Source organism: Bombina bombina, chromosome 10 (genome assembly GCF_027579735.1).
Source record: "Bombina bombina isolate aBomBom1 chromosome 10, aBomBom1.pri, whole genome shotgun sequence".
Classification (NCBI taxonomy): domain Eukaryota; kingdom Metazoa; phylum Chordata; class Amphibia; order Anura; family Bombinatoridae; genus Bombina; species Bombina bombina.
The window spans coordinates 174,188,005-174,213,272 of record NC_069508.1 but is presented as its reverse complement, the minus strand read 5'-3'; the positions used below and the strand labels follow the sequence as shown (position 1 = coordinate 174,213,272).

General features: G+C 38.0%; 1 protein-coding gene across 1 annotated transcript in view; it reads left to right on the top strand.

Moving 5' to 3' along the window:
- Window positions 1-10,933: 10,933 nt before the first annotated feature.
- The window catches only part of LOC128641004 (cytochrome P450 4A4), a 78,583-nt gene continuing 64,248 nt past the window's right edge, over window positions 10,934-25,268 (top strand). Inside the window, exons 1-2 of the mRNA XM_053693511.1 lie at window positions 10,934-11,198; window positions 16,658-16,802. Of these exons, the coding sequence (XP_053549486.1) occupies window positions 10,995-11,198; window positions 16,658-16,802 (349 nt within the window). The 5' untranslated portion in view covers window positions 10,934-10,994. The remainder of the gene's footprint in view (window positions 11,199-16,657; window positions 16,803-25,268) is intronic.

The window sequence follows — 25,268 nt, the reverse complement described above, 5'->3', positions numbered from 1 at the left end:
TATGTCACACCATTTGTATGCCTTCCAAAATATCCAATTACATTATATCCAATTTACAGTTCTGTAATTTCTGTATATAAAGTGACAGTATATCATATTAGCCAAATCTAAACATTTTTAAAACAAATTAACATCTTGTTTGCTGCAGTTGTTTTTTTAAAAAGCTAAGCTCCACCCACCATTTGCCTTTTTAAAATAGCCAATCCAGGCTTTAGTGTATATATAGACAACAAGGCTAGCCACTGTCATTACGTTAGTATAAAGTTCATTGCTTTGAAGTTGTTATCAGTTAAGGCCAGATATGTGGCAGGGTTCACCTTGAGAAGTCTGCAGTGTGCATTTCCAGTTCTGACAATTAGAAAATCCTTAATTTTCAGAGCTAAATTACACCAAGAAGGGGCAAAATAAATAATCAAAGAATATTGCAATTTATTTTACTACAAATATAGCTAAACATTTTATACTAAAATCTAAAGGGGCATACTGTCCCTTTAATACTGGACTACAGTGTTTGGAAAACATGAGGGCAACACTACTGACTGATGTCTTAATTATATAGCATTAAAGCAAATCGTAATTAAATATTTTATCAAAAGCAAACAACTTCACTCTAAATATCTGTAAAACAAGCTGTTTCCTTGTTGTAATAAGAACTAAGCAGTGGGTTATACTTAATAGAAATCATAGCATTATTTATAATTCATCATTTTAAAAGGATTTGACCTTTTATTTCTTTTTTTAAAACTTCATTTGTGTAGTGTCCATTACTTCCTATTACAGCTTCACAAGGGGGCTGGGGTTTTGCTGCAAATATCATGTGACAGGATTACCCGCTCACCAAACTACTATGTGTAAATACAATCTTATTGGAAAGAATTAAATGTATGCACTACTACTGAAAATGATTGTTGCTGATTCTTGCTACCATTATGATTATTATTTACAGTGGTAGTCATTACCTTAACCCCTTTATGCCGTTAGGACGTTCCATGCCTTCCTAGCAGCGCTGGGCTTTAACGCCGTTAGGGCAGCATGAAATGTCTTACCTTATTTGGTGTCCTGCAGCTTCCTCCTTGGATGCAGTCAAGAATAGCCGGGTGGGGGGAGATTCTGAAAAGTAGACAGTCCCCCTGATCCGACGGATTTAAAATCACATGATCGCATTGACAATCGTGTGATTTCACTTTTACAGCAAGTGTTCACATTGTAACTTTGTTCTGATGTTAACACTTTTGTGCCAACATCACTGCATGTGGTAAAGAACAAAGAAAAATAAAAAAATAACATTCTAGAATCTAGCAGACACGTGCACTAGCAACATGAAGTCAGTTTCTTGCCCATGCTCAGTAGAGAAATATGCTGCAAAAATGATGAGACAGGAAGCCATCTTAAAGTGAAGGTCAATTTTCATGTGAAAGTGCCCGGTTTTTAAAAAACATATTAAAAACAGGGGCACTTTCATTCATGAAAATTGACATAGCACTGTATTTTAAAAATACTTACCTTGTTCTTCTGAAATTCCGGATCGCCGTTCTGAAATAATGCCCTGCCTGCTTCTTCCTGGTTTACTTACGTCGCAATGACGAAACCGGCTTTCTCCAATCACGGTGTTGCCTCAGGCAATGATTACCCCGGTGGGGGAGGGGGAAGCCGTGATTGGAGGATGCTGGAATCGTCATTGCTGACGTATGATGAGGCTTGCGATAGGCTGGTGAAGCACTGAAGCGGCTTCAAGAAGAAAAGGTAAGTATATTCTTAAAAAACGTCTGAAATGTCAATTTTCATGAATGAAAGTGCCCTTGTTTTTAATAGTTTTTTTTAAAAACTGTGCACTTTCACATGAAAATTGACCTTCACTTTAAAACGTTAAGGGACATAAAACCTAAAATAAATTTCATGGATCAGAAAGAGCATGCAATTTTAAATAACTTTCCAATTCACTTCTATAATTAAATTTGCTTCCTTTTCTTGTTATCCTTTGTTGAAAGATTTATCTAGGTAATCTCAGGAGCAGCACAGAACCTAGGTTCTAGCTGCTGATTGGTGGCTATATATTTATGCCGAATGTCATTGGTTCACCCATGTGTTCAGTTAGAAACCAGTAGTGCATTGCTGCTCCTTCATCAAATGATATCAAGAGAATGAAGCTAATTTGATAATAGAAGTAAATTGGAAAGTTTAAAATTGTTTGTTCTTCCTAAATCATGGAGAAGGGTCTGGCTGCAGACTGGGGGTGAGGGAGCTCCACTCTACACAGGAAACATGTGACCACTGACCTCCACTCAAAGCTTTTTTTTCTTTGCTTTTTTTTTTTTTAATCAACTTTAATGTAACAAACAACATATAGACAATAATTCTAAAAAAAAAAAAACCTAAACATTTTGCAGCTTTCTTGTACTTAATGTTCATTTACAGTGGTTTATGCTGATTTTCATTTATAAGGTAACCACTGTGACTGTCATTTATAAGGTAACCACTGTGACTGTCACTTATAAGGTAACCACTGTAACTGTCATTTATAAGGAAACCACTGTGACTGCCACTTATAAGGTAACCACTGTGACTGTCATTTATAAGGTAACCACTGTGACTGTCACTTATAAGGTAACCACTGTGACTGTCATTTATATGGTAACCACTGTGACTGTCACTTATAAGGAAACCACAGTGACTGTCATTTATAAGGTAACCACTGTGACTGTCATTTATAAGGAAACCACTGTGACTGTCATTTATAAGGTAACCACTGTGACTGCCATTTATAAGGAAACCACTGTGACTGTCATTTATAAGGAAACCACTGTGACTGTCATTTATAAGGTAATCACTGTGACTGTCATTTATAAAGTAATCACTGTGACTGTCATTTATAAGGTAATCACTGTGACTGCCATTTATAAGGAAACCACTGTGACTGTCACTTATAAGGTAACCACTGTGACTGTCATTTATAAGGAAACCACTGTGACTGTCACTTATAAGGTAACCACTGTGACTGTCATTTATAAGGTAACCACTGTGACTGTCATTTATAAGGAAACAACTGTGAATGAATATTAAGAACAAGAAAGCTGCAAAATGTACAAGGCTGAAAATGGATTCTTATTAAGTCAGCTTCTTATTCTGCAACTGATTGCAATTTGCAAATTAAAGCTTTATAAACAAAATAGCATTATTTTTATTTTAAATAAAATAATACACTTTCCAAAAACCTAAACAAACTTACATTTTATTAAAAAATCATCTTATATTGCAATAAACAGATGGCAAACATGGCATAATTTTGATTATGTTTTGAATAAGTAACTAATATTTTAAATGAGTTAAAATCCTTTCGGACACTCATTTATATGTGGATATATACAGGGCGTGAACCCCATCATACAACAGACGTTATCAGCCTGGCCCAACGCTCTTTATGGCAAACAAATTGGTGACAACCTTGTCACTTCATATATTTTGTAATCCCCCCAAAAAAATAAAACCACTATTTGGCACACACTTAAACACATAGGTAGATCTGCAGAAAGAGAGCCAAAAAATAAAACTTTACTGTCAAATCGTTGAGGCTCTAAGAAAGCCCAGGAGAAATGTGGGTTAGGCGTTCACCTGTCTGTGAGTAATCTGGACATGGTTATACTTTATTTGTGTGCTCTCTGTGATTGATATACAGGTAATTCTGGTCATTCCTTAGTCACTGCAAGCCGTACCTTTATCACAATAATTGTAAGCAGCTGCCTACCAAGAGATAATCTGATAAGCCCCACCCTTCACCCACCTTTGTGGGTAGCACCAAATCATAGTCAGTAGTTTATTAGGGATCTTTTTCTATCTCGGTGGACATCTTACAATGGGCCTCTGACAGTGTTGGAATCTGCTTAATTTTGCAAACTTGGAAGGAACCTCAACGATTATTGTCTTATCTTGAAATAGACAATTGTAGTGTGTTTAATCCAGATGCTCCGACAGTGCTACCTTGTTTTTTAAATGTGTGTTTTTATATATACTCATCCCATGTAGGATGTTTGTATTTTAATATTTGACAGTAAAAGCTGTTTTATTTTTTGGCTCCCTTTATGTGGATCTACCTATGTGTTTAAGCGTGTGCCAAATAGTGGTTTTCTTTTTTCTTTTTCTTTGAGCTTACACTGTTTATACCAACCACTAGGGCAACCCCACACTCCCCTAAGGAATATGAGTGTATGGGCTATAGATGGAACCATAATTTGATGAATAAGGCAGTTCTATACCTATCTCATTGATATACACTTCATATAGTTTACCTTTTCTGAATAAGTAACTGGAATTTTAAAAGGGTTAAAAATCCTTTGGGACATTAATTTCTGCATGGATACATACACAGCGTGAAGCCCTTCATAGGAAAAACATGTTTTCAGCCTGGCCCAATGGTTTCTAAGGCAAAAAAACAATTGCCAACCTTGCCACTTCATATATTTGACCTTTTCTAAATAAATAACTGGTATTTCAAATGGGTTCAAATCATTTGGGCCACTCTTTACTGTGTGGATATATACAGGGAGTCAGCCCCTTCATAGGATAAATATGTTCTCAGCCTGGCAAAAAAACGATTGCCAACCTTGCCACTTCATATATTTGACCTTTTCTAAATAAATAACTAGTTTTTTAAAAGGGTTAACATCCTTTGGACCACTCACTTCTTTGTTGATATATACAGGACTTGAACCTCTTCATAGAATAAACATCTTCTCACCCTGGCCCAACGCTTTTTGAAGCAAACAAACTGGTGACAACCTTGCCACCTCATATATTTTACCTTTTTTTAAATAAGGAATCAGATATATACAAGGAGTGAGCCCCTTCATAGGATAAACATGTTTTCAGCCTGGTCCAAAGCTTTTTGTAGCAAACAAACTTGTGCCAACATGGCCATCTCATACATTTTACCTTTTCTGAATAAGTAACTGGTATTTTGAAAGGGTAAAAATACTTTGGGCCACTCATTTCTGTGTGGATATATACAGAATGTGAGCCCCATCATAGGAGAGCCATGTTCTCAGCCTGGCCCAACACTATTTATGGCAAATAAACTGGTGCCAACCTTGCCACTTTATATATTTTACATTTTCTAAGTTAGTAAATAGTATTTTAAAACAGTTAAAATCCTTTGGGTCACTGCTTTCTGTGTGGTTATATAGGATGTGAGTCCCTTTATACAATCCACATGTTTTTAGACTGTCCCAAAGATTTATATGGCAAAGAAACCCTTTCAAAATAGCAGTAACTTATTTTGAAAAGGTAAAATATGTGATTTGACAAGGTTGGCTTGGCACCAGTTTGTCATAAAAAGCGTTGGGCCAGGCTGTGAACATGTCTGTGCTATAAAGGGGCTCATGCCCTGTATATATCCACACAGAAATGAGTGGCCCACAGGATTTTAACCCTTTTAAAATACCACTTATTCAGATAAGGTAAAATATATGATGTGGCAAGGTTCTCACCAATTTGTTTGCCATAAAGAGCTTTGGGCCAGGCTGACAACATGTCTGTCCTATGATGGGTTCATGCCTTGTATATATCCACACATAAATGAGTGGCCCAAAGAATTTTAACCCTTTCAAATTACTTATTCAGAAACGGTAAAATATGAGATGGAAACGTTGGCCCATGTTTGTTTGTTATAAAAAGCATTGGGCCAGGCTAAAAACATGCTTATCCTATGAATGGCTTCACGCTGTTTATGTATACACACAAAAATTAGTGGCCCAAAGGATTTTAACCCTATTAAAATACCAGTTACTTATTCAGAAAAGGTAAAATATATAAAGTGGCAAGTTTGGCACCAATTTGTTTGCAATAAAGAGCGTTGGACAAGGCTGATAACATGTCTATCCTATGAAGAGGCTCACGCCTTGTATATATCCACACATAAATGAGTGGCGCAAAAGATTTTAACCCTTTTACGATATCAGTTACTTATTCAAAACAAACAAAATTATGCCATAGTAACATAGTAGATGAGGTTGAAAAAAGACCGAAGTCTATCGAGTTCAACCTATACAAATCTAAAATACTTACAGTACAAAAAGCTCCAGTTAAGCTTAAAGGGACAGTCAAGTCCAAAAAAAACTTTCATTTTTCAAATAGGGCATGTAATTTTAAACTTTCCAATTTACTTTTATCAACAATTTTGTTTTGTTCTCTTGGTATTCTAGTTGAAAGCAAACCTAGGGAGGCACATATGATAATTTCTAAGCCCTTGAAGGTCGCCTCTATTTTATTTACTTTTCACAGCAGGGGAGAGCAAGCTCATGTAGGCCATATAGATAGCATTGTGATCACGCCCGTGGCTAGTGGCAGACACTGCACTAATTGGCTAAAATGCAAGTCAAAAAGATAATAAATAAATGTCATGTGATTAGGGGCGGTCAGGAGATGCTTAGATACAAGTTAGTCACAGAAGTAAAAAGTGTATTAATATAACTGTGTTGGTTTTGCAAAACTGGGGAATGGGTAATAAAGGGATTATCTATCTTTTTAAACAACAAAAATTCTGGTGTTGACTGTCCCTTTAACTAATCCAACTAAAAGGTGACCCATTTAATACTAGCAATCATATCTATGAATTTTGTTTATAGACAGAATTGTATCCAAACAATTTTAAAGGTATCTAGGGTATTGGCATTCACTACCTCCTTTGGTAATGAATTCCACAATTTTATTGCTCATACAGTGAAAAAACTTTTCCGTTGCAGGAGATTAAATCTCCTTTCCTCCAACCTTAAATTGTGACCTCTTGTCACAAACAATTTTCTTGGAAAAAACAAAGCTTCTGCCATCTCTGTATATGGGCCTTGAATATAGTTATATAAAGTAATCATGTCACCTCTCAAGCGCCTTTTTTTTAAAGAAAACAGACCCAGTTTGGCTAGCCTCTCCTCATAGCTTAAATTCTCTATTCCCCTTATTAGCTTTGTGGCCCTTCTCTGAACTTTTTCTAGTTCTGCAATATCTTTTTTGTGATTGGTCCCCAGAACTACATTACATACTCAAGGTGAGGTCTTACCAGGGATTTATATAGTGACAGAATTATGCTTTCCTCCCTTGAATCAATGCCTCTTTTAATACATGCTAGTATCTTATTAGCCTTTGAAGCCGCTGCCCTGCATTGTGCACCCATCTTTAGCTTATTATCTATTACTACTCCCAAATCCCCTTTCTCCTCTGTTTGGCTAAATCTTGTTCCATTTAAATAATACGTTGCCTGCTTATTTTTACTTCCAAAATGTAGAACCTTGCATTTTCCCGTATTAAATATCATTTTCCATTTACTTGCCCATACTTCTAATTTTTGCAGGTCCCTTTGTAACGAAAGTTCATCCTGACCTGACCTAATGACCTGCAAAAATAGAGATGTCGCTATTTAATCCGTGCTCCAAGTCATTTATAAAAATATTAAAAAGAACATGGCCCAGTACTGATCCCTGGGGGACTCCACTGATTACCTTTGTCCAATCTGAGTATGATCCATTCACTACTACTCGTTGCTCCCTATCTTTTATCCAGTTATTTATCCATGAGCTAACATTTTCAGCTATTCCCAGTCCCTTAACTTTGTGCATTAATCTCTCATGTGGCACTGTATCAAACGCCTTTGCAAATTCTAAGTATATCACATCAACTGATTACCCTTTATCTATATTTTTACTTACTCCCTCATATAATCTAATTAGATTAGTTTGACATGATCTATTTCTTATAAAACCATGCAGATTAGAACTCACAATCTTGTTTACACGACTATTCTCATCAATATAATCCTTTATAATCCCTTCAAATATCTTCCCCACTATTGATGTCAGACTAACTGGTCTATAGCTTCCTGGATCATCCCTACTTCCCTTTTTGAAGAGTGGCACCACATCAGCTTTACGCCAATCCTGGGGTACCATGCCTGAGGATAATGAGTCTTGAAAAATTAAGAGTAGAGGTTTGTCTATAACAGTGCTAAATTCCCTTAAAGGGACACTGAACCCAAATTTGTTCATTTGTAATTCAGAAAGAGCATGCAATTTTAAGCAACTTTCTAATTTACTCCTATTATCAATTTTTCTTCGTTCTCTTGCTATCATTATTTGAAAAAGAAGGCATCTAAGCTTTTTTTGGTTTCAGTACTCTGGACAGCACTTTTTTATTGGTGGATGAATTTATCCACCAATCAGCAAGTACAACCCAGGTTGTTCACCAAAAATGGGCCGGCATTTAAACTTACATTCTTGCATTTCAAATAAAGATACCAAGAGAATGAAGAAAATTTGATAATAGGAGTAAATTTGAAATTTGCTTAAAATTTCATGCTCAATCTGAATCACAAAATTAAATTTTTGGGTACAGTGTTCCTTTAACACCCTTGGGTGTATTCCATCTGGGCCTGGAGTTTTATTTACCTTAATATTATTACATTTGTTCCTTATATCCTCTATAACCAAGTTAATGGTATGGGCTGGCATGTTCTATTTTGTTCCAAAGTATCATTCAATGGTTCCTCTCTTGTGTCTCTTGCTATCTGTTTATTGCAATATAAAATGATTTTTTTTATAAAATGTAAGTTTGTTTAGGTTTTTGGAAAGTGCATTATTTTATTTAAAATAAAAATAATGCTAGATATTTTGTTTATAAATCTTTATTTTGCAAATTGCAATCAGTTGCAGAATAAGAAGCTGACTTAATAAGAATCCATTTTCAGCCTTGTACATTTTGCAGCTTTCTTGTTCTTAAAGGGACACTGAACCCAATTTTTTTCTTTTGTGATTCAGATAGAGCATGCAATTTTAAACAACTTCTAATTTACTCCTATTATCAATTTTTCTTCGTTCTCTTGCTTTCTTTATTTGAAAAAGAAGGCATCTAAGCTATTTTTTTGGATCAGAACCACGGAAAGCACTTGTTTATTGGTGGGTGAATTTACCCACCAATCAGCAAGAACAACACAGGTTGTTCACCAAAAATGGACCGGCATCTAAACTTACATTCTTGCATTTCAAATAAAGATAACAAGAGAATGAAAATAATTTGATAATAGGAGTAAATTAGAAAGTTTCTTAAAATTGCATGCTCTATCTGAATCATGATAGAAAAAAATTGGGTTCAGTGTCCCTTTAATGTTCATTCACAGTGGTTACCTTATAAGTGACAGTCACCGTGATAAACTTATAAATGACAGTCACAGTGGTTACCTTATAAATGACAGTCACAGTGGTTACCTTATAAATGACAATCAGCATAAACCACTGTGAGTGAACATTAAGAACAAGAAAGCTGCAAAATGTTTAGTTTTCAGAATGATTGTCTATAGGTTGTTTGTTATAATAAAGTTGATTAAAAAAAAATTTTTTTGAGTGGAGGTCACATGTTTCCTGTCTAGAGTGGAGCTCCAGTCTGCAGCCAGTCTCCTTTGAAATCATTAAAGGGACACTGAACCCAAATTTGTTCATTTGTAATTCTGAAAGAGCATGCAATTTTAATCAACTTTCTAATTTACTCCTATTATCATTTTTTCTTCGTTCTCTTGCTATCATTTTTTTTTAAAAAGAAGGCATCTAAGCTTTGTTTTGGTTTCAGTAATCTGGACAGCACTTTTTTATTGGTGGATGAATTTATCCACCAATCAGCAAGGACAACCCAGGTTGTTCAACAAAAATGGGCCGGCATCTAAACTTACATTCTTGCATTTCAAATAAAGATACCAAGAGAATGAAGATAATTTGATAATAGGAGTAAATTCGAAATTTGATTGAAATTTCATGCTCAATCACAAAATTCAATTTTTGGGTACAGTGTCCCTTTAAATAATTTTTGGGTTTCATGCCCCTTTAAGTTGCCATTGTGGCAGCACCTTGTAATGAGCAGACATTTCTGTATGAGTTGCTATAGAACAACATATCAGCAAAATGTTAATGTTTTTAATTTAACATCCCTTTTACTGGATTTATTTATTGATAGTCTAACTCCACCCCCATTTGCCTTATTTGAAGCAGCCACAACCAGGCTAGCCCTGATTCTAATATTAGTATAAAGTGCATTGTTTTGCAGTTGTTATCTGGTGAAGAATCAAAGTGGGGGTAGATATGTTTCAGGGTTAACCTTAAGAAGTCAGCAGGGTTCAATTTAAATTCTGGGAATTAGAAATTGCTAAATTACAGGGAAAAGGAGCAGAATAAATAATGGAATATATTGCGAATTTGTTTCATGAAGCATAACTAAACATTTTATATAAATATCTCAAGGTGTTTACTGCCCCTTTAAGCAGTGCACAAACGTTACATTATTGTTAGTTACCTAGATGAACTGAACCTGGAACAGTCTTAACAATTCCACTGTTATTTCATGGAGTCTACTCACTAAACCATGTGAAGATGAATCAGTTTCAGCATTTAGTTGCATACACTAATATGGGATAATGGTAATATTCACTACACGGTCCCTGCAGCCTCTACAGCTTAAAGGGACACTAAACCCAATATATTTTTTTTATGATTCAGGTAGTGCAGCAATTTTAAGCAACTTTTTAATTTACTCCTATTAGCAATTTGTCTTCATTCTCTTGCTATCTTTATGTGAAAAGCAGAAATGTAAAGGTTAGCAGCCTGTCCATTTCTAGTTCCGCACCCTGGATAGTGATTTGTGGCTACATTTCATATCCCTTTAACAAGCCTCCCCAGCATAAACAGCTTGTGAATTATTCTATGCTGCTGATTTCTAGAACAAAAAATAAAATAAAGCAATGACTGAGTTTTGGGTAATAAATTAGTGAAGCTTTAGGGCTGAACAAACCCAATGAACCTGTTCCAGTCCCAGCAGCTCCAGCTGTGTGTTACACTAGGTGGGAGTGTTTCTGTAGATACAGGGTAGGCTGGGCAAGAGCTGCAGAGCCACTATTGGTTAGGGACTTGCTGGCAGCCAGGGGACAAGGAATACACTGAGATCTGGTGTGTGGGAGCCGCTACTGCAGGATCATGGCCACCAGCCTGTGGAATTCTCTCAGCAGCCCCTGGGTCTCAGTGAGCACCTTCCAGTTACTGCAGTTAGCAGGTCTGCTCTGCTTAGTATTCCTGCTGCTCAAAGCAGTTAATTTGTATTACAGATGGAAAACACTGAATGCAACATTTCAAACCTTCCCTGGCCCTCCCAGTCACTGGCTGTACGGACATGTTAATCAGGTGAGGATGTGTGTGCACCTGCTGAATTATACCCTGAGTGGTCTGTAGAGCTTCTGCTGAATTATACCCCGAGTGGTCTGTAGAGCTTCTGCTGAATTATACCCTGAGTGGTCTGTAGAGCTTCTGCTGAATTATACCCTGAGTGGTCTGTAGAGCTTCTGCTGAATTATACCCTAATGGTCTGTAGAGCTTCTGCTGAATTATACCCTAATGGTCTGTAGAGCTTCTGCTGAATTATACCCTGAGTGATCTGTAGAGCTTCTGCTGAATTATACCCTGAGTGATCTGTAGAGCTTCTGCTGAATTATACCCTGAGTGGTCTGTAGAGCTTCTGCTGAATTATACCCTGAGTGGTCTGTAGAGCTTCTGCTTAATTATACCCTGAGTGGTCTGTAGAGCTTCTGCTGAATTATACCCTGAGTGATCTGTAGAGCTTCTGCTGAATTATACCCTGAGTGGTCTGTAGAGCTTCTGCTGAATTATACCCTGAGTGGTCTGTAGAGCTTCTGCTTAATTATACCCTGAGTGGTCTGTAGAGCTTCTGCTGAATTATACCCTGAGTGGTCTGTAGAGCTTCTGCTGAATTATACCCTGAGTGATCTGTAGAGCTTCTGCTGAATTATACCCTGAGTGGTCTGTAGAGCTTCTGCTGAATTATACCCTGAGTGGTCTGTAGAGCTTCTGCTTAATTATACCCTGAGTGGTCTGTAGAGCTTCTGCTGAATTATACCCTGAGTGGTCTGTAGAGCTTCTGCTGAATTATACCCTAATGGTCTGTAGAGCTTCTGCTGAATTATACCCTGAGTGGTCTGTAGAGCTTCTGCTGAATTATACCCTAATGGTCTGTATTGCTTCTGCTGAATTATACCCTAATGGTCTGTAGAGCTTCTGCTGAATTATACCCTGAGTGGTCTGTAGAGCTTCTGCTGAATTATACCCTAATGGTCTGTAGAGCTTCTGCTGAATTATACCCTGAGTGGTCTGTAGAGCTTCTGCTGAATTATACCCTAATGGTCTGTATTGCTTCTGCTGAATTATACCCTAATGGTCTGTAGAGCTTCTGCTGAATTATACCCTGAGTGGTCTGTAGAGCTTCTGCTGAATTATACCCTAATGGTCTGTAGAGCTTCTGCTGAATTATACCCTGAGTGGTCTGTAGAGCTTCTGCTGAATTATACCCTAATGGTCTGTATTGCTTCTGCTGAATTATACCCTAATGGTCTGTAGAGCTTCTGCTGAATTATACCCTGAGTGGTCTGTAGAGCTTCTGCTGAATTGTCTGTAGAGCCCCAGGCTTGTCCTCTGCAGAATCATGCACTGTAGCTCCTGCAATCCCAGCAACGGCAAGCCTATTGCTACATTGTAACTTTGTTAGAATGTTTATCAATGAATGCAACATTCTGCAAATACTGCAGTTATTATTAGTAACATACATTAAGTTGTCTGTACTCTGTAGAGCTCCAGGCTTGTCCTCTGCAGAATCATGCACTGTAGCTCCAATCAATCCTAGCATTGCCTCTATATTATAACATTGTAACTTTATTGTTAGATGTGTGGGATGAGAGTGCTCGCAAATGTTTATCAATAAATGCAACATTCTGTAAATACTGCAGTTATGATTAGTAACATACATTAAGTTGTAGTCAGTTACTGCAAACAGGAGTCTGTTGTCTCAGGCGGTTCAGGTAGTGTAAATACAAACATCTCTTAAAATAAAAATGTAACATTTTATTTACGGTGCTCTAATTTGATACCAAATTGAAGTTACACATTCATACAGTCTGTCTGTCTATCCGTCATCTATCTAATTCTTTGTTTATACTTTAAACAAGATTAGTTTACAAATGTCGATTGAAATGGTTGAACTTTGTGTTTGCATTGCTTTAGAACTGCTCTAGTTGTTAATCAATTGCTTATTTTATTGAGCAACCGCACATCAGATAGAAACCCGGTTAGGATTCTCTGTAGATAAGTTCTTTCTTTCTTTCTTTCTTTCTTTCTTTCTTTCTTTCTTTCTTTCATTAAAGGGACAGTATACACTCATTTTCATATAACTGCATGTAATAGACACTACTATAAAGAATAAGATGCACAGATACTGATATAAAAATCCAGTATAAAATGGTTTAAAAACTTACTTAGAAGCTTTCAGTTTAGCTCTGTTGAAAAGGTAGCTGGAAAGCCCACTGCAAGTGGGAAATAAGACCCCCCCCCTCCCCCTTCTTTTGCATATGAAAAGACCCTTTACACAAACAGGAGCAAGCTGGAGAAGGTAGCTGACGGTATTCTCATAAAACTTTGGGGCTTCGTTAGGAGTCAGAGCAATGTTAGGAAAATCAGAGCAATGTTATTTAAAAATAGGCAAAATTATAAAAAAAATTTTTAAAAAAAACTTTATGGGCTTTATAAATAGATCATCTACAAAACATTTATGCAAAGAAAAAATGAGTGTATAATGGCCCTTTAAGCCAGTAATATGGTATTTTATTCAGCTATTAACACTAGTCTTTCTGATCTTTATTCTGGTGATTTTATTTCACTTTTCTACTTTGGAAGGAATTAGAGCCCTGATCATAAATGAGGAGATGATAGATAAAGAAACTATTATCACTACACATATCTGTTATAACTAAGTCATAAAGATGAGTTATTGGTATAAAAGTATTTGCAGAGCAGACACTAAGAAGTTGACATTCTAACGTCCTTTTAAATCTGCTTGAGATAATTAAAGGGACAGTCTACAATATATATTTTTTTTATTGTTTTAAAAGATAGATAATACCTTTTATTACCCATTCCCCAGTTTTGCATAAACGCAGTTAAATTCATATACTTTTTACCTCTGTGATTACCTTGTATCTAAGTATCTTCTGTCAGCCCCCTGATCACATGACTTTTTAATTTTTTATCTATTGAGTTGCATTTTAGCCACTTAGTGCAGTGTTGTGCATAACCCACAGACGTGAGCACACTGTTATCTATATGGCCCACATGAACTAGCAGTCTCCTGTTGTGAAAAGCAAATAAAAATAGCATGTGACAAGAGGTTGTCTGCAGTGGCTTAGAAACAGGGACTAATTTAGAGGTTTGAATGTTGTTATAAAGTATATTAATATAACAGTGTTGGTTCTACAAAGCTGGGGAATGGGTAGTAAAGGTGTTATCTATCTTTTTAAACAATAACAATTTTTGTGTTGACCGTCCCTTTAATAGGTAGTTATAGTGAGGCAGACTTGTAAACTACAAGGTCACACAGAAGTGAAATTAATCCTACACACTTTTATTTACTTTTTTACCCAGTTTTGGTGCAACACTTGCTAAAAAGTAAGCAGGTGATTTAGAGATCCAGTGGCCAGAGAGGGACCATGAGTGTCAGGAATAAAGGCAGAAAAAAGCAGCAGTGCTTTACCACTTTCAAACTTTTTAAAGCACCATTAAAGGGACATTGTACACTAGATTTTTCTTTGCATAATTGTTTTGCAGATGTTCCATTTATATAGCCCACCTGGGAGTGTTTTTGTAAAAATGTATATAGTTTTGCTTATTTTTAAATAACATTGTGCTGATTTTCAGACTACCAGCCAAGCCCTAAAGTTTTAGATGTATACTGATGTATACAGACTACTGTTTGTGTAATGGTTTTTTCATATGCAGGGGAGGGGGGAAGTGTCTGCTGTTCCTGCTTTCCCAGCCTCTTTCAGTGGGTGTCCCAGCCTAACCTAATCAACAGGGCTAAACTGGGTGTTTTTAAAAGGTTTTATATTGGATATTTAGATCAGTACTTGTGCATATTCTTCTTTATAGTGTGTACTACATGACGTTATATAAAAATTGGTGTATACTGTCCCTTTAAATACAGGAGAAGTGCATAATAACAGTACAATGCGATAGCAATAGATTTTTTTTGGGACAAAATTTACATCAATTTGCCCTGTATCATGTGACAGCCATCAGCCAATCACAGACTCATATATACTGTGAACTCTTGCACATGCTCAGTAGGAGCTGGTGCCTCAGAAAGTATGGATATAAAAAGACTGTGCACATTTTGGTTATGGAAGTAAGTTGCATGCACTATCTGAATCATGAAAATTTAAGTTTTAGTGTCCCTTTAAAGGTGCCATCTGCCCTGCATTTGCAAGCCATTGTCATTTATAAATGCCAAGTGCTCTATGCAGGGAAGTATGAGAGGTGAGAAGTGGGTTTATATATCACATGAGAAGTGAAGATGCCGTACCCCAGTATGCCTTGCACACTTAGCTTTGTGTTTTGGTATAGAACTTCTCTTGTGGGCTGCCCAGTGATCTAGAGGGTCACTACAGAGGGTTTATAGAGTCGGAGGGAGGGTAATTGTAAATCAGAGCAGAAATATACTGCCATAGAGCCTTGCAGGTGAAGGTGAGTAGCTTAAAGGGACAGTCTACACCAGAATTTGTTGTTTAAAAAGATAGATAATCCCTTTATTACCCATTCCTCAGTTTTGCATAACCAACACAGTTATATTAATATACTTTTTTACCTCTGTGATTACCTTGTCTCTAAGCCTCTGCAGACTGCCCCCTTATTTCAGTTCTTTTGACAGACTTGCATTTTATCCAATCAGTGCTGACTCCTAGGTAACTCCACGGGTGTGAGCACAATGTTATCGATATGGTAAACATTAACCCCCCCTAGTTGTAAAAAAAAATAATCAAAATGCATTCAGGTAAGAGACGGCCTTCAAGGGCTAAGAAATTAGCATATGAGCCTACCTAAGTTTAGCTTTCAACTAAGAATAACAAGAAAACAAAGAATAATTGATGATAAAAGTAAAAGGAAAGTTGTTTAACATTATATGCCCTATCTTAATCATGAAAGTTTATTTTTGACTAGACTGTCCCTTTTAAATGTAATTGTAGAGGATGGTTTGGGGCTAAACCAGACTTGCTATAAAGGGAATCTATAAATCTACAAGCTATGATGATGAGGCAGCCAAGAATTGTAGGCCCCAAATTGCAGTCTTCACTGGGATCTAAAGGGTTAATTATAAACCATAGTCCTATCACTGATCCTAACCCTTATTTTGCTAGGGCAGTAATACCACTGCTACAGTATTGGCCATTAGTGGAATTATCACAGATACGTTTTCATGAAGACATTATGATCCATTAAATAGTTTTAGAGATATTTTGGTCGGATAGTGTAAGAGTTTACACATTAAGGTAATTGAATATAATTTGTTTTAATCTGGTCTCTTTTTACAAATATGAACAAAAATAGTTTTTACGTTATAAAATCAACAGTTTTACAAATTTAGCATCTGATGGGCTAAGGAAAAGTAGCAGACGGTGTTCATTTGTTCTTATATGTGGATACATTTATTTGGCCCCTGGACAACCATCCTATCAATAAAATATCTTTGCAATATGTTTGCTAATTGTCCCTTTTCATTTACAACATTTCTCTGTCTTATTCCTCAGTTTCGTCGTGATGGAAAAGATTTGGACAGGTTAGCTGCCTGGATACCTAAATACCCCAACGCTTTTCCGCTCTGGGTTTCAAAATTCTTTGCTTCACTTATTGTCACTCATCCAGAATATGCCAAAGCCGTGTTTGGAAGATCAGGTATCAAGGAAATAATGTTAATATTTGTTTAACCCCTTTTTTGCCAAAAGGGGTGCAATGTAAAGAGGTTGCAGCCTTTATATATATATATATATATATATATATATATATATATATATATAGTTATATTTTATGTATGTGTGTATATATGTATGTATGTATGTATGTATGTGTATATATATATATATATATATATATATATATATATATATATATATACAGGTAGCCCTCAGTTTACGCCGGGGTTAGGTTCCAGAAGGAATGGTTGTAAATCGAAACCGTTGTAAATTGAAACCCAGTTTATAATCTAAGTCAATGGGAAGTGAGGGAGTTAGGTTGCAGGCCCCTCTCAAAATTAACATAAGTAACATCTAATACATTATTTTTAAAGCTTTGAAATGAAGACTTTAAATGCTAAACAGCATTATAAACCTAATACAATAATCACACAACACAGAATATATAATTAAACTAAGTTAAATGAACAAAAAACATTTGCTAAACAGCATTATAAACCTAATAAAATAATCACACAACACAGACTTTACTTGCATTTTTCTGCAAACAGTTCTTTCTATGCATTCCAATCTGGACTGCTTTATAGACAGGAAGATCTTGTTCCTTTGCAAGCTGCTCGATAGGTCAGGTCTGGTTAAACTGATTAATTTCAGCTTGCTTAGCTTGCATATCTTTGCTGCAACACAAGCGGACAGCTCCACCTACTGGCTATTTTAATCAATGCACTGCTTCTCAATGCTTTTCAATAGCAGTCACATGACTGAAAAAAAGGTTGTTATTCTGAAACGGTGCAAATTGAACCGTTGTAAACCAAGGGCCACCTGTATAGTTATATTGTATGTATATGTATGTGTATGTATATATGTATGTATGTATGTGTGTGTGTATATATATATATATATATATGAGGCACAGCACTACAATATATAAAAAAAAACATCTGTATTACTACACATTGCCTATGATATGGAAGTAATATTAATATGTATGGTACTTGGTCAAATGTTAAAATATGATGTGTCCAATCATTGGACAATATGTAAAGGGACATGAAACCCAATTTTGTTTTCTGTCATGATTCAGATAGAGAGTACAATTTTAAAAAAGTTAAAAATGTACCTCTATTATCAAATTTGTTTAGTTCTCGTTATTCATTGGTGAAGAGATATCCAGAGATATAAAAATGCTCTTGCTCTGATCAGTTAAAGGGATCTGTTATATTTTTCTCCCCTTTAATGTGTTCCCAATAACTAATATTTTATTTGCTGGATTGTATTAAATCAATTACAAAAAGCCCCTTTACCTTTTTATGTTTCGTTTTAAAAATAGCTGCTTTTGCCTGTTAAAACTGCAGCCTATAATAAAAATAAAACACGAAATACATTTTATAAACCTAGTATTGAGGTTATTTTCGCCGCCCTCTAGTTATGGGTGCCGCCATGTTGAAATCTGTCTTTCATTGCATTCCAGTGTTTGCACTTGTGCTGTAACTCTCCTTCGGATACCTGCAGTGTAACCTAGGTTCCAAAATGGCTGCCCCCATAAAAAGAGGGAGGTGCATGAAATGTATTTAGTGTTTGGCGTAGTTTTAAGGGTCTGAATTTTTCAGAATACACTCCAGCCTCTCTGGGACTTAAAGGGACAGTAAACACATTATTACAAGATATTTCTGTTGTCTTGCTATAGAATAACACCATCCAAGTATAAACAATTTGAAAATGAATTAAAGGGACAGTCTACACCAGAATTGTTATTGTTTAAAAAGATAGATAATCCCTTTATTATCCATTCCCTAGTTTTGCATAACCAACACAGTTATATAAATATACTTTTTACCTTTGTGATTACCTTGTATCTAAGCGTCTGCAAACTGCCCCCTTATTTCAGTTCTTTTGACAGACATCCATTTTAGCCAATCAGAGCTGGCTCACTGGAACTCCACGTGCATGAGCACAGTGTTATCTATATGTCACACATGAACTAACACCCTATAGTGGTAAAAAAAACGGTGGGCTTAGAAATTTGCATATGAATCAACTAGGTTTTGCTTCAACTAAGAATACCAAGAGTACAAAGCAAAATTGATGATAAAAGTAAATTGGAAAATTGTTTAAAATTACATTTTCTATTTGAATCACAAAAGTTTATTTTGGACTAGACTGTCCCTTTAACATCTCATCCAACATCCAACTTGACTTATTTAGATGAGGAATTCTGGGCATGAACCTGCAGAGATCATGTCTAGCCACAGTCATTGCATTTGTATAGAGTGCATTGTTTTGTAGTTGTTATCTGTTGAAGCCAGGTAGTGAGATATGTAGCAGGGTTAGCCTTGTGAAGTCTGCTGTGTGTATTTCCATTTCTGAGCATAGGAAAAAAAAAATTCAGAGCTGAATTTCATGAAGATGGGGCAAAATAAATAATAATATTATATTGCTAAGTTGATTTACTATGCTTAACTAAACATTTTATATAAAAATCATTATCTCACTGTACCTTTAAAGTACAAGAAAAGGGGGCGGAGCCTGGAGGAGAAACATGTAAGACGCACAGGCTAACAGCTCCGTGCAAAATGTGTGCTTAAATGGTATCAGGGGGACAATAATGACCCACAAAGTGGCTGAGAACGGAAGAGATTGAGCACTTTATCCCTCTAATCCGTATTGACCATCTACAGAGCCCCTCGACAGCGGCAATGAAAGATACACGTTAGCGGTGCAGGGCCGGGAAGATACAGCAGTCGCCATCTTGGATAATCACGAAGGCACCTAAATCCTCAGATCGGAGCACCGGACCTAATAATCGGCCCTCTACAACAGCGTTTGCGCTGTACAACATTTTCGGGAGACAGAAAAATGAAGAGCAGAGTGCAGGAGGGGAAAGGGAGAGACCCGATGACACGCATGGCCGATCAACTGAGTCGGCCCTGAGTTCCCGGTAAGAGCAAAACGATCTGGGCTGAGGTGAGCGGTGGTACGGGACCCGGCAGGCTAATCTAGATCCCCACATACAGGGCGGCTATAACTGGACCTTTGAGGGACACACGCAGCCAAATAAATCATAGGACCAGGGGCCCAAGACACAGACTAGGCCTATATACCAGACAGTAACCTTCTGGCCTAAGCAAGCCTCTTCTTAAGGCCAGAAATAACTGCAGGGCACTTAGATGCGGGACATACTGGCCGGTCAAGACTATGAAGACATAAGGCTACGGTTCTACTGAAAATGAGAGGTGGACAGCTACAAAATAAACTAAACTGCCACCCGGCAATATCTCTATCACCCTGAATGTTGTAAATGGGGACACCTGGCTACCATTAAAAACCACAGCACCACAAAATGGAATAAAAACAGACTTGTTATTTGGCCCAAGATAGGAGGGTTATCGGCTCTCTCTCAGATACTTTTAGCACAGCTAGCAGACATCTCTCACTAACATCTGGGAATAGCATCACCTCAGCAAAGACAACAACTTCATTGTCCCCTAAAATGTCACAAAGAAAGCAACTTAAATCTGGCATAGGAGGTAAAATAAACACTGCAAATCTTTTTTTTAAATCAACTAAAGGGGATAAACAGATAGAAACCCAGAATAGAGACCCAGAGGAAGACACAGATTCAGTCTCTAGTAACGTCTCCAATATGGATGATTTAACACCCCTCACCAAAGCAGATATTAAACACTTAGTTTCCAAACAAGATATATCTTCTAATTTTGAAAAACTTCTAGAGAAAATGGACACTATGCAACAATCAGTCACCAGCAGTTTAGCTGAAATCAAACAAGAGGTCCAAGACCTGGGTAACCGGGTAGCAACATTAGAAGACAACGAAAATTCCAACCTCGAAGAAGTCTCCCAGCTCTCCCAAAAAATAGCCGCCCAGCAACTAGAATTAGATGCGGTGGTAGAGAGGATGGAAGACCTTGAAAATCGGAGCCGCAGATGTAACATCAGACTGAAAGGGATTCCGGAATCTGTGTCACCCGGAGAGTTAGAAAGATATCTGACCCTACTCTTCCAAGCCATAACAGGTCAAACAGAAGATAATTTCTTCCAGATGGAACGGGCCCATAGGGCCCTTAGAGCTAAACCCCGAGGAGATGCCCCCCCAAGGGATGTGATTGTCCGGATGTTTCGCTTCAAAGAAAAAGAGGCAATCCTAGCTGCTTCAAGGAAGAACCCGACCTTCAAGTTCCAGGGCTCAGTAGTTCAATTCTTTCAGGATTTGTGTTTGAAAACACTACAGAGGAGAAGCACCCTGAGACCGCTCACACAACTACTGAGGAAACAACAGATCCCCTATCGATGGGGTTTCCCTTTCGCACTTCACATCATGCAGAATGGGGTGACTTTTACTATCAAGGATTCTACTGATATTCCTGAAATCTGCCAACATCTGGGCCTTGATTTACCCAGATTACCCTCAGAATTGCAAGAAGAGGGGGAAGGGACATCCAGCACAGTAAACAACCACTCAAGAGCACGGACCTGGACAAAGGCCACCAGGAAGAAGCTAAAGACATGAGATGATGCTGAGGTTCTTTTGATGTCAGAAATGTATCGTTATCAGATAAGTACTGTAATAACCCTTCTTTTCACAGCAGGGACTTTAGTTGGGATCATGACCTTAGCCTGGACTTCTTTGATCTCTTCCCTCCCTGTAGGGAGAGAGACTGAAATAGACATTTGGGCTACAGGAGCCAGATACAGGGCTGATAATGTCAGGGAAGAGACTACACCATGAACTCAGGAAGCCACGGACAGTATTAATTCTTAGGCTGACAGGGAGGAGGAGAATAGGCCTTAGATTTATGTTGCAGAGGTACTGGTAACCCAAACTAGGGGGCCACTTATAATATAAAAGAAAACAGCCTTAATTGTTCAGGTTACCTTTTATCATTTACACACAAAGTTAAATATGTTATTTTCTTATCTACAGAGCACAATTGTTATGCCTTTTTGGTAAGTCGCCATTGACTTATGTTCACATGGGGTGTGCGGGCGTTAGGCCCGGACACGCGACACACAGGTATTACAACAGTTAAAATGTTATCCTATGTTATTATGTATGGTTTTCAAATGCTTGTTTTTTATTGTTATTTTTTTGTTCTGTGTGGTACACAATGTTTTCTTAAAAAGGATGGGCGCCCTAACCCAGATACAGGGAAATTCAGGCTTGACTTATGGATTCTAGAATTAGAATAATCTCACATAATGTGAGAGGCTTGAATTCGGATGTTAAACGTAGAACTGCCCTCACCCAATATGCCAGAGCAAAAGCCAATGTTATAATGCTTCAGGAAACTCACTTTACTAAATCAGTGATCCCTAGATACTGGTCTAAACAATTCCCCATTCATTATCATTCGACCACTGATTCAAAAAAAAGGGGGGTATCTATTCTCATACATCACTCACTTCAATTCCACACTGACGAAACCATAGAGGACCCTGAGGGCAGATACCTAGTTGTTAGAGGAACTATACAGAATGTCCCGGTCACTTTTTGTAATGTCTATGCCCCTAATGAAAAGCAAGACTTTTTTTTTAGACAAATATCGCATCTCCTAACACAATGGTCACAAACCCGTATTATCTTGGCGGGAGATTTTAACATCTCTCTGACCCCACACAAAACAGTTCCCGGACTCAGACTAACTCATAAGCAACAGAGACATAACAATGTAGCGAAAACCATCAGGGACTCCCTAGCCACACATAATGTCCTAGACTCCTGGGAGGCAAAATATGGTAGGACGATGGACTACACTTTCTATTCCCATGCTCACAAAACCTACTCGAGGTTAGATTATATCTTCATCAGCCAGACTCTAATACCAAATATAGTCACCTCCTCCATACACGCTTGTGTATGGTCAGACCACTCACTGCTACAGATTGAACTGACGGGTATTATAAATACAAGCAGACAGAGATCATGGACATATGACCCGACAACTGTAAAACACCAACACATCTACACAGCTACGTCAAAAGCACTAGGTGAATATTGGTCAGTAAATGAGGGTTCAACCCTCAACCCCATACATACCTGGGCAGCCCATAAAGCCTTTTTTAGGGGGGTACTCATCAAAACAAAGGCTAGAGCCCATAAGACAGCAATAGAGACCAGACATAAACTCCAGGAAGAGATTGAGGGATTAGAGAAACACCACCAAAAAACACTCTCCTCTTCAGTCTTTAAAATCCTCCAAGCTAAAAGAAAGGACCTGGCTAAAATCTTGGACACCCACTCAGTCAGGGCAATACAGACACTAAAGGCTCACTATTATCTTTACTCAAATAAACCGGATAGGTACCTGGCGCACAAACTTAGAGAAAGGGTAAGGAACTTCTCAATCCCAGTGCTGCAGGGGCCTGATGGGGAACGTACATCCCACCCACAAGACATAGCAGAAACCTTTGCTGACTATTACACCTCACTCTATGACGGGAAAAAAGTAGAACATAACCCACAAACGCAAGAAACCCTAAGACGTTTACTAACTAAGGCCAAACTTAATAGACTATCCAAACAAGAAAGTGATGAATTGAACGCTGACATCTCGACAGGGGAAATCCTTTTAGCAATTAAAGACCTGAAACTGGGCAAAGCTCCGGGACCAGACGGTTACCCAGCAGAGTATTACAAGACTTTTAAAACAGACCTGGTCACACATTTGCAGAAATTCTGCAATGATGTCTTGGGGGGCAAGGAGATACCGTCGGACCTCCTACGGGCCAAGATCGTAGTAATACCCAAACCGGGCAAAAACCCGGAGAAATGCCAAAGCTACAGGCCAATATCCCTGATAAATCAGGACGTTAAGATCCTTACAAAAATTTTGGCCAATAGGCTTAGGAAAATAGCACCACTTTTGGTCCACCCAGACCAAGTGGGCTTTATATCGGAAAGGGAGGCCCCGGATAATATTAGGAGGACCATAACACTGGTGGACTATTTAAAATCTACAGGGACGCCTTCTCTGCTCCTCTCACTGGACGCGGAGAAGGCGTTCGACAGAATAGACTGGTCATACATGACATCTGTACTGACGGAAATGGGTTTTAATGGGGCATTTATGAATGCGATAAAGGGAATCTATTCTACCCCGACGGCAGTCATCAGAGCAGCAGGTTTTCAATCCAGACCCATAGAGATTCTTAGCGGCACTAGACAGGGATGCCCTCTGTCCCCATTACTCTTTGCCTTCTGCATTGAACCACTGGCGGCAGTTATAAGACAAGATCCTGACATATCTGGGATAAGGGTGGGGGACTCAGAGTATAAAATTTCACTTTTCGCGGACGATGTCCTTTTGACTATAACCAGACCCTTAATATCCCTCCCTAATCTCTACCAAATACTTCATGACTTTTCACTGGTTTCAGGCTATAAGATTAATCTAGAGAAAAGTGAAGCACTACCATTATCTCTCCCAGCACATACTAAAAAACTAATAGAAGCCAATTTTGAATTTACATGGGCCAAAAAGTCAATAACTTACTTGGGCATCAAAATTTCGGACTCTTATCACGCCCTACATGACTTAAACTATACCCCACTTTACAAGGCCATAGACAGAGATCTCAGGAAATGGAGAACTTATAATTTTTCCTGGTATGGGAGACTCTCGGCCATCAAAATGAACATCCTTCCCAGGATTCTCTATCTCTTCAGAACCCTCCCCATAATGGTGCCTAAAGTAGAATTACTTAAACTACAGTCATCTCTCCATAACTTCCTGCGAAACGATAGTAAAGCTAGAATAGCCTCCCATACTTTGACCAGACACAGACAACTGGGGAGGGGTAGGTATACCGAACTTACAAGATTATTACCATGCTGCCAGACTAGCCCAAACCGCCTTACTGAACCAAAACAACCATAAGATCCTTTGGACTGAGTTAGAAGCAGGCCTTGGGGGATATGACTGCCCTGCAGATGCATTATGGGAAATCGGGCATCCTCTAAAAAACCGAAGCTTTAGATCATTAGCCATGATCGACACTATCAAGATATGGAGATCCCTCACGGGCACTCTGCACTTAACGCAGACAAACTCCAGAATTAAACCGGTAGGAGCGCTACTCTCACCCGAGGTCCGTGCAAGGGTGGGGAAGTGGCTCAATAAAGGCCTATATAGAGTAGCAGACTTTTTAGAGGGCAATCGCATACTGACATATTCTCAACTGCAGGACAAAATCCTACCACTGAAATTACACTGGTTTCTATACCTTCAGCTCTCCTCTGCTATACACGGGTATTGCTACCCGTGGACGGCGCAGAAAATGACTCCCCTAGAGCGGATTTACACCGCCCAGGACAGACAAAAACAACTGATCTCAAAATTATATATAGCCCTGCAGGGAGCCGAGGAACCGGGCGGTTCGGCATTATTAGTAAAATGGGGACTAGATACTGGACTGAACTTGTCGAGGGAAC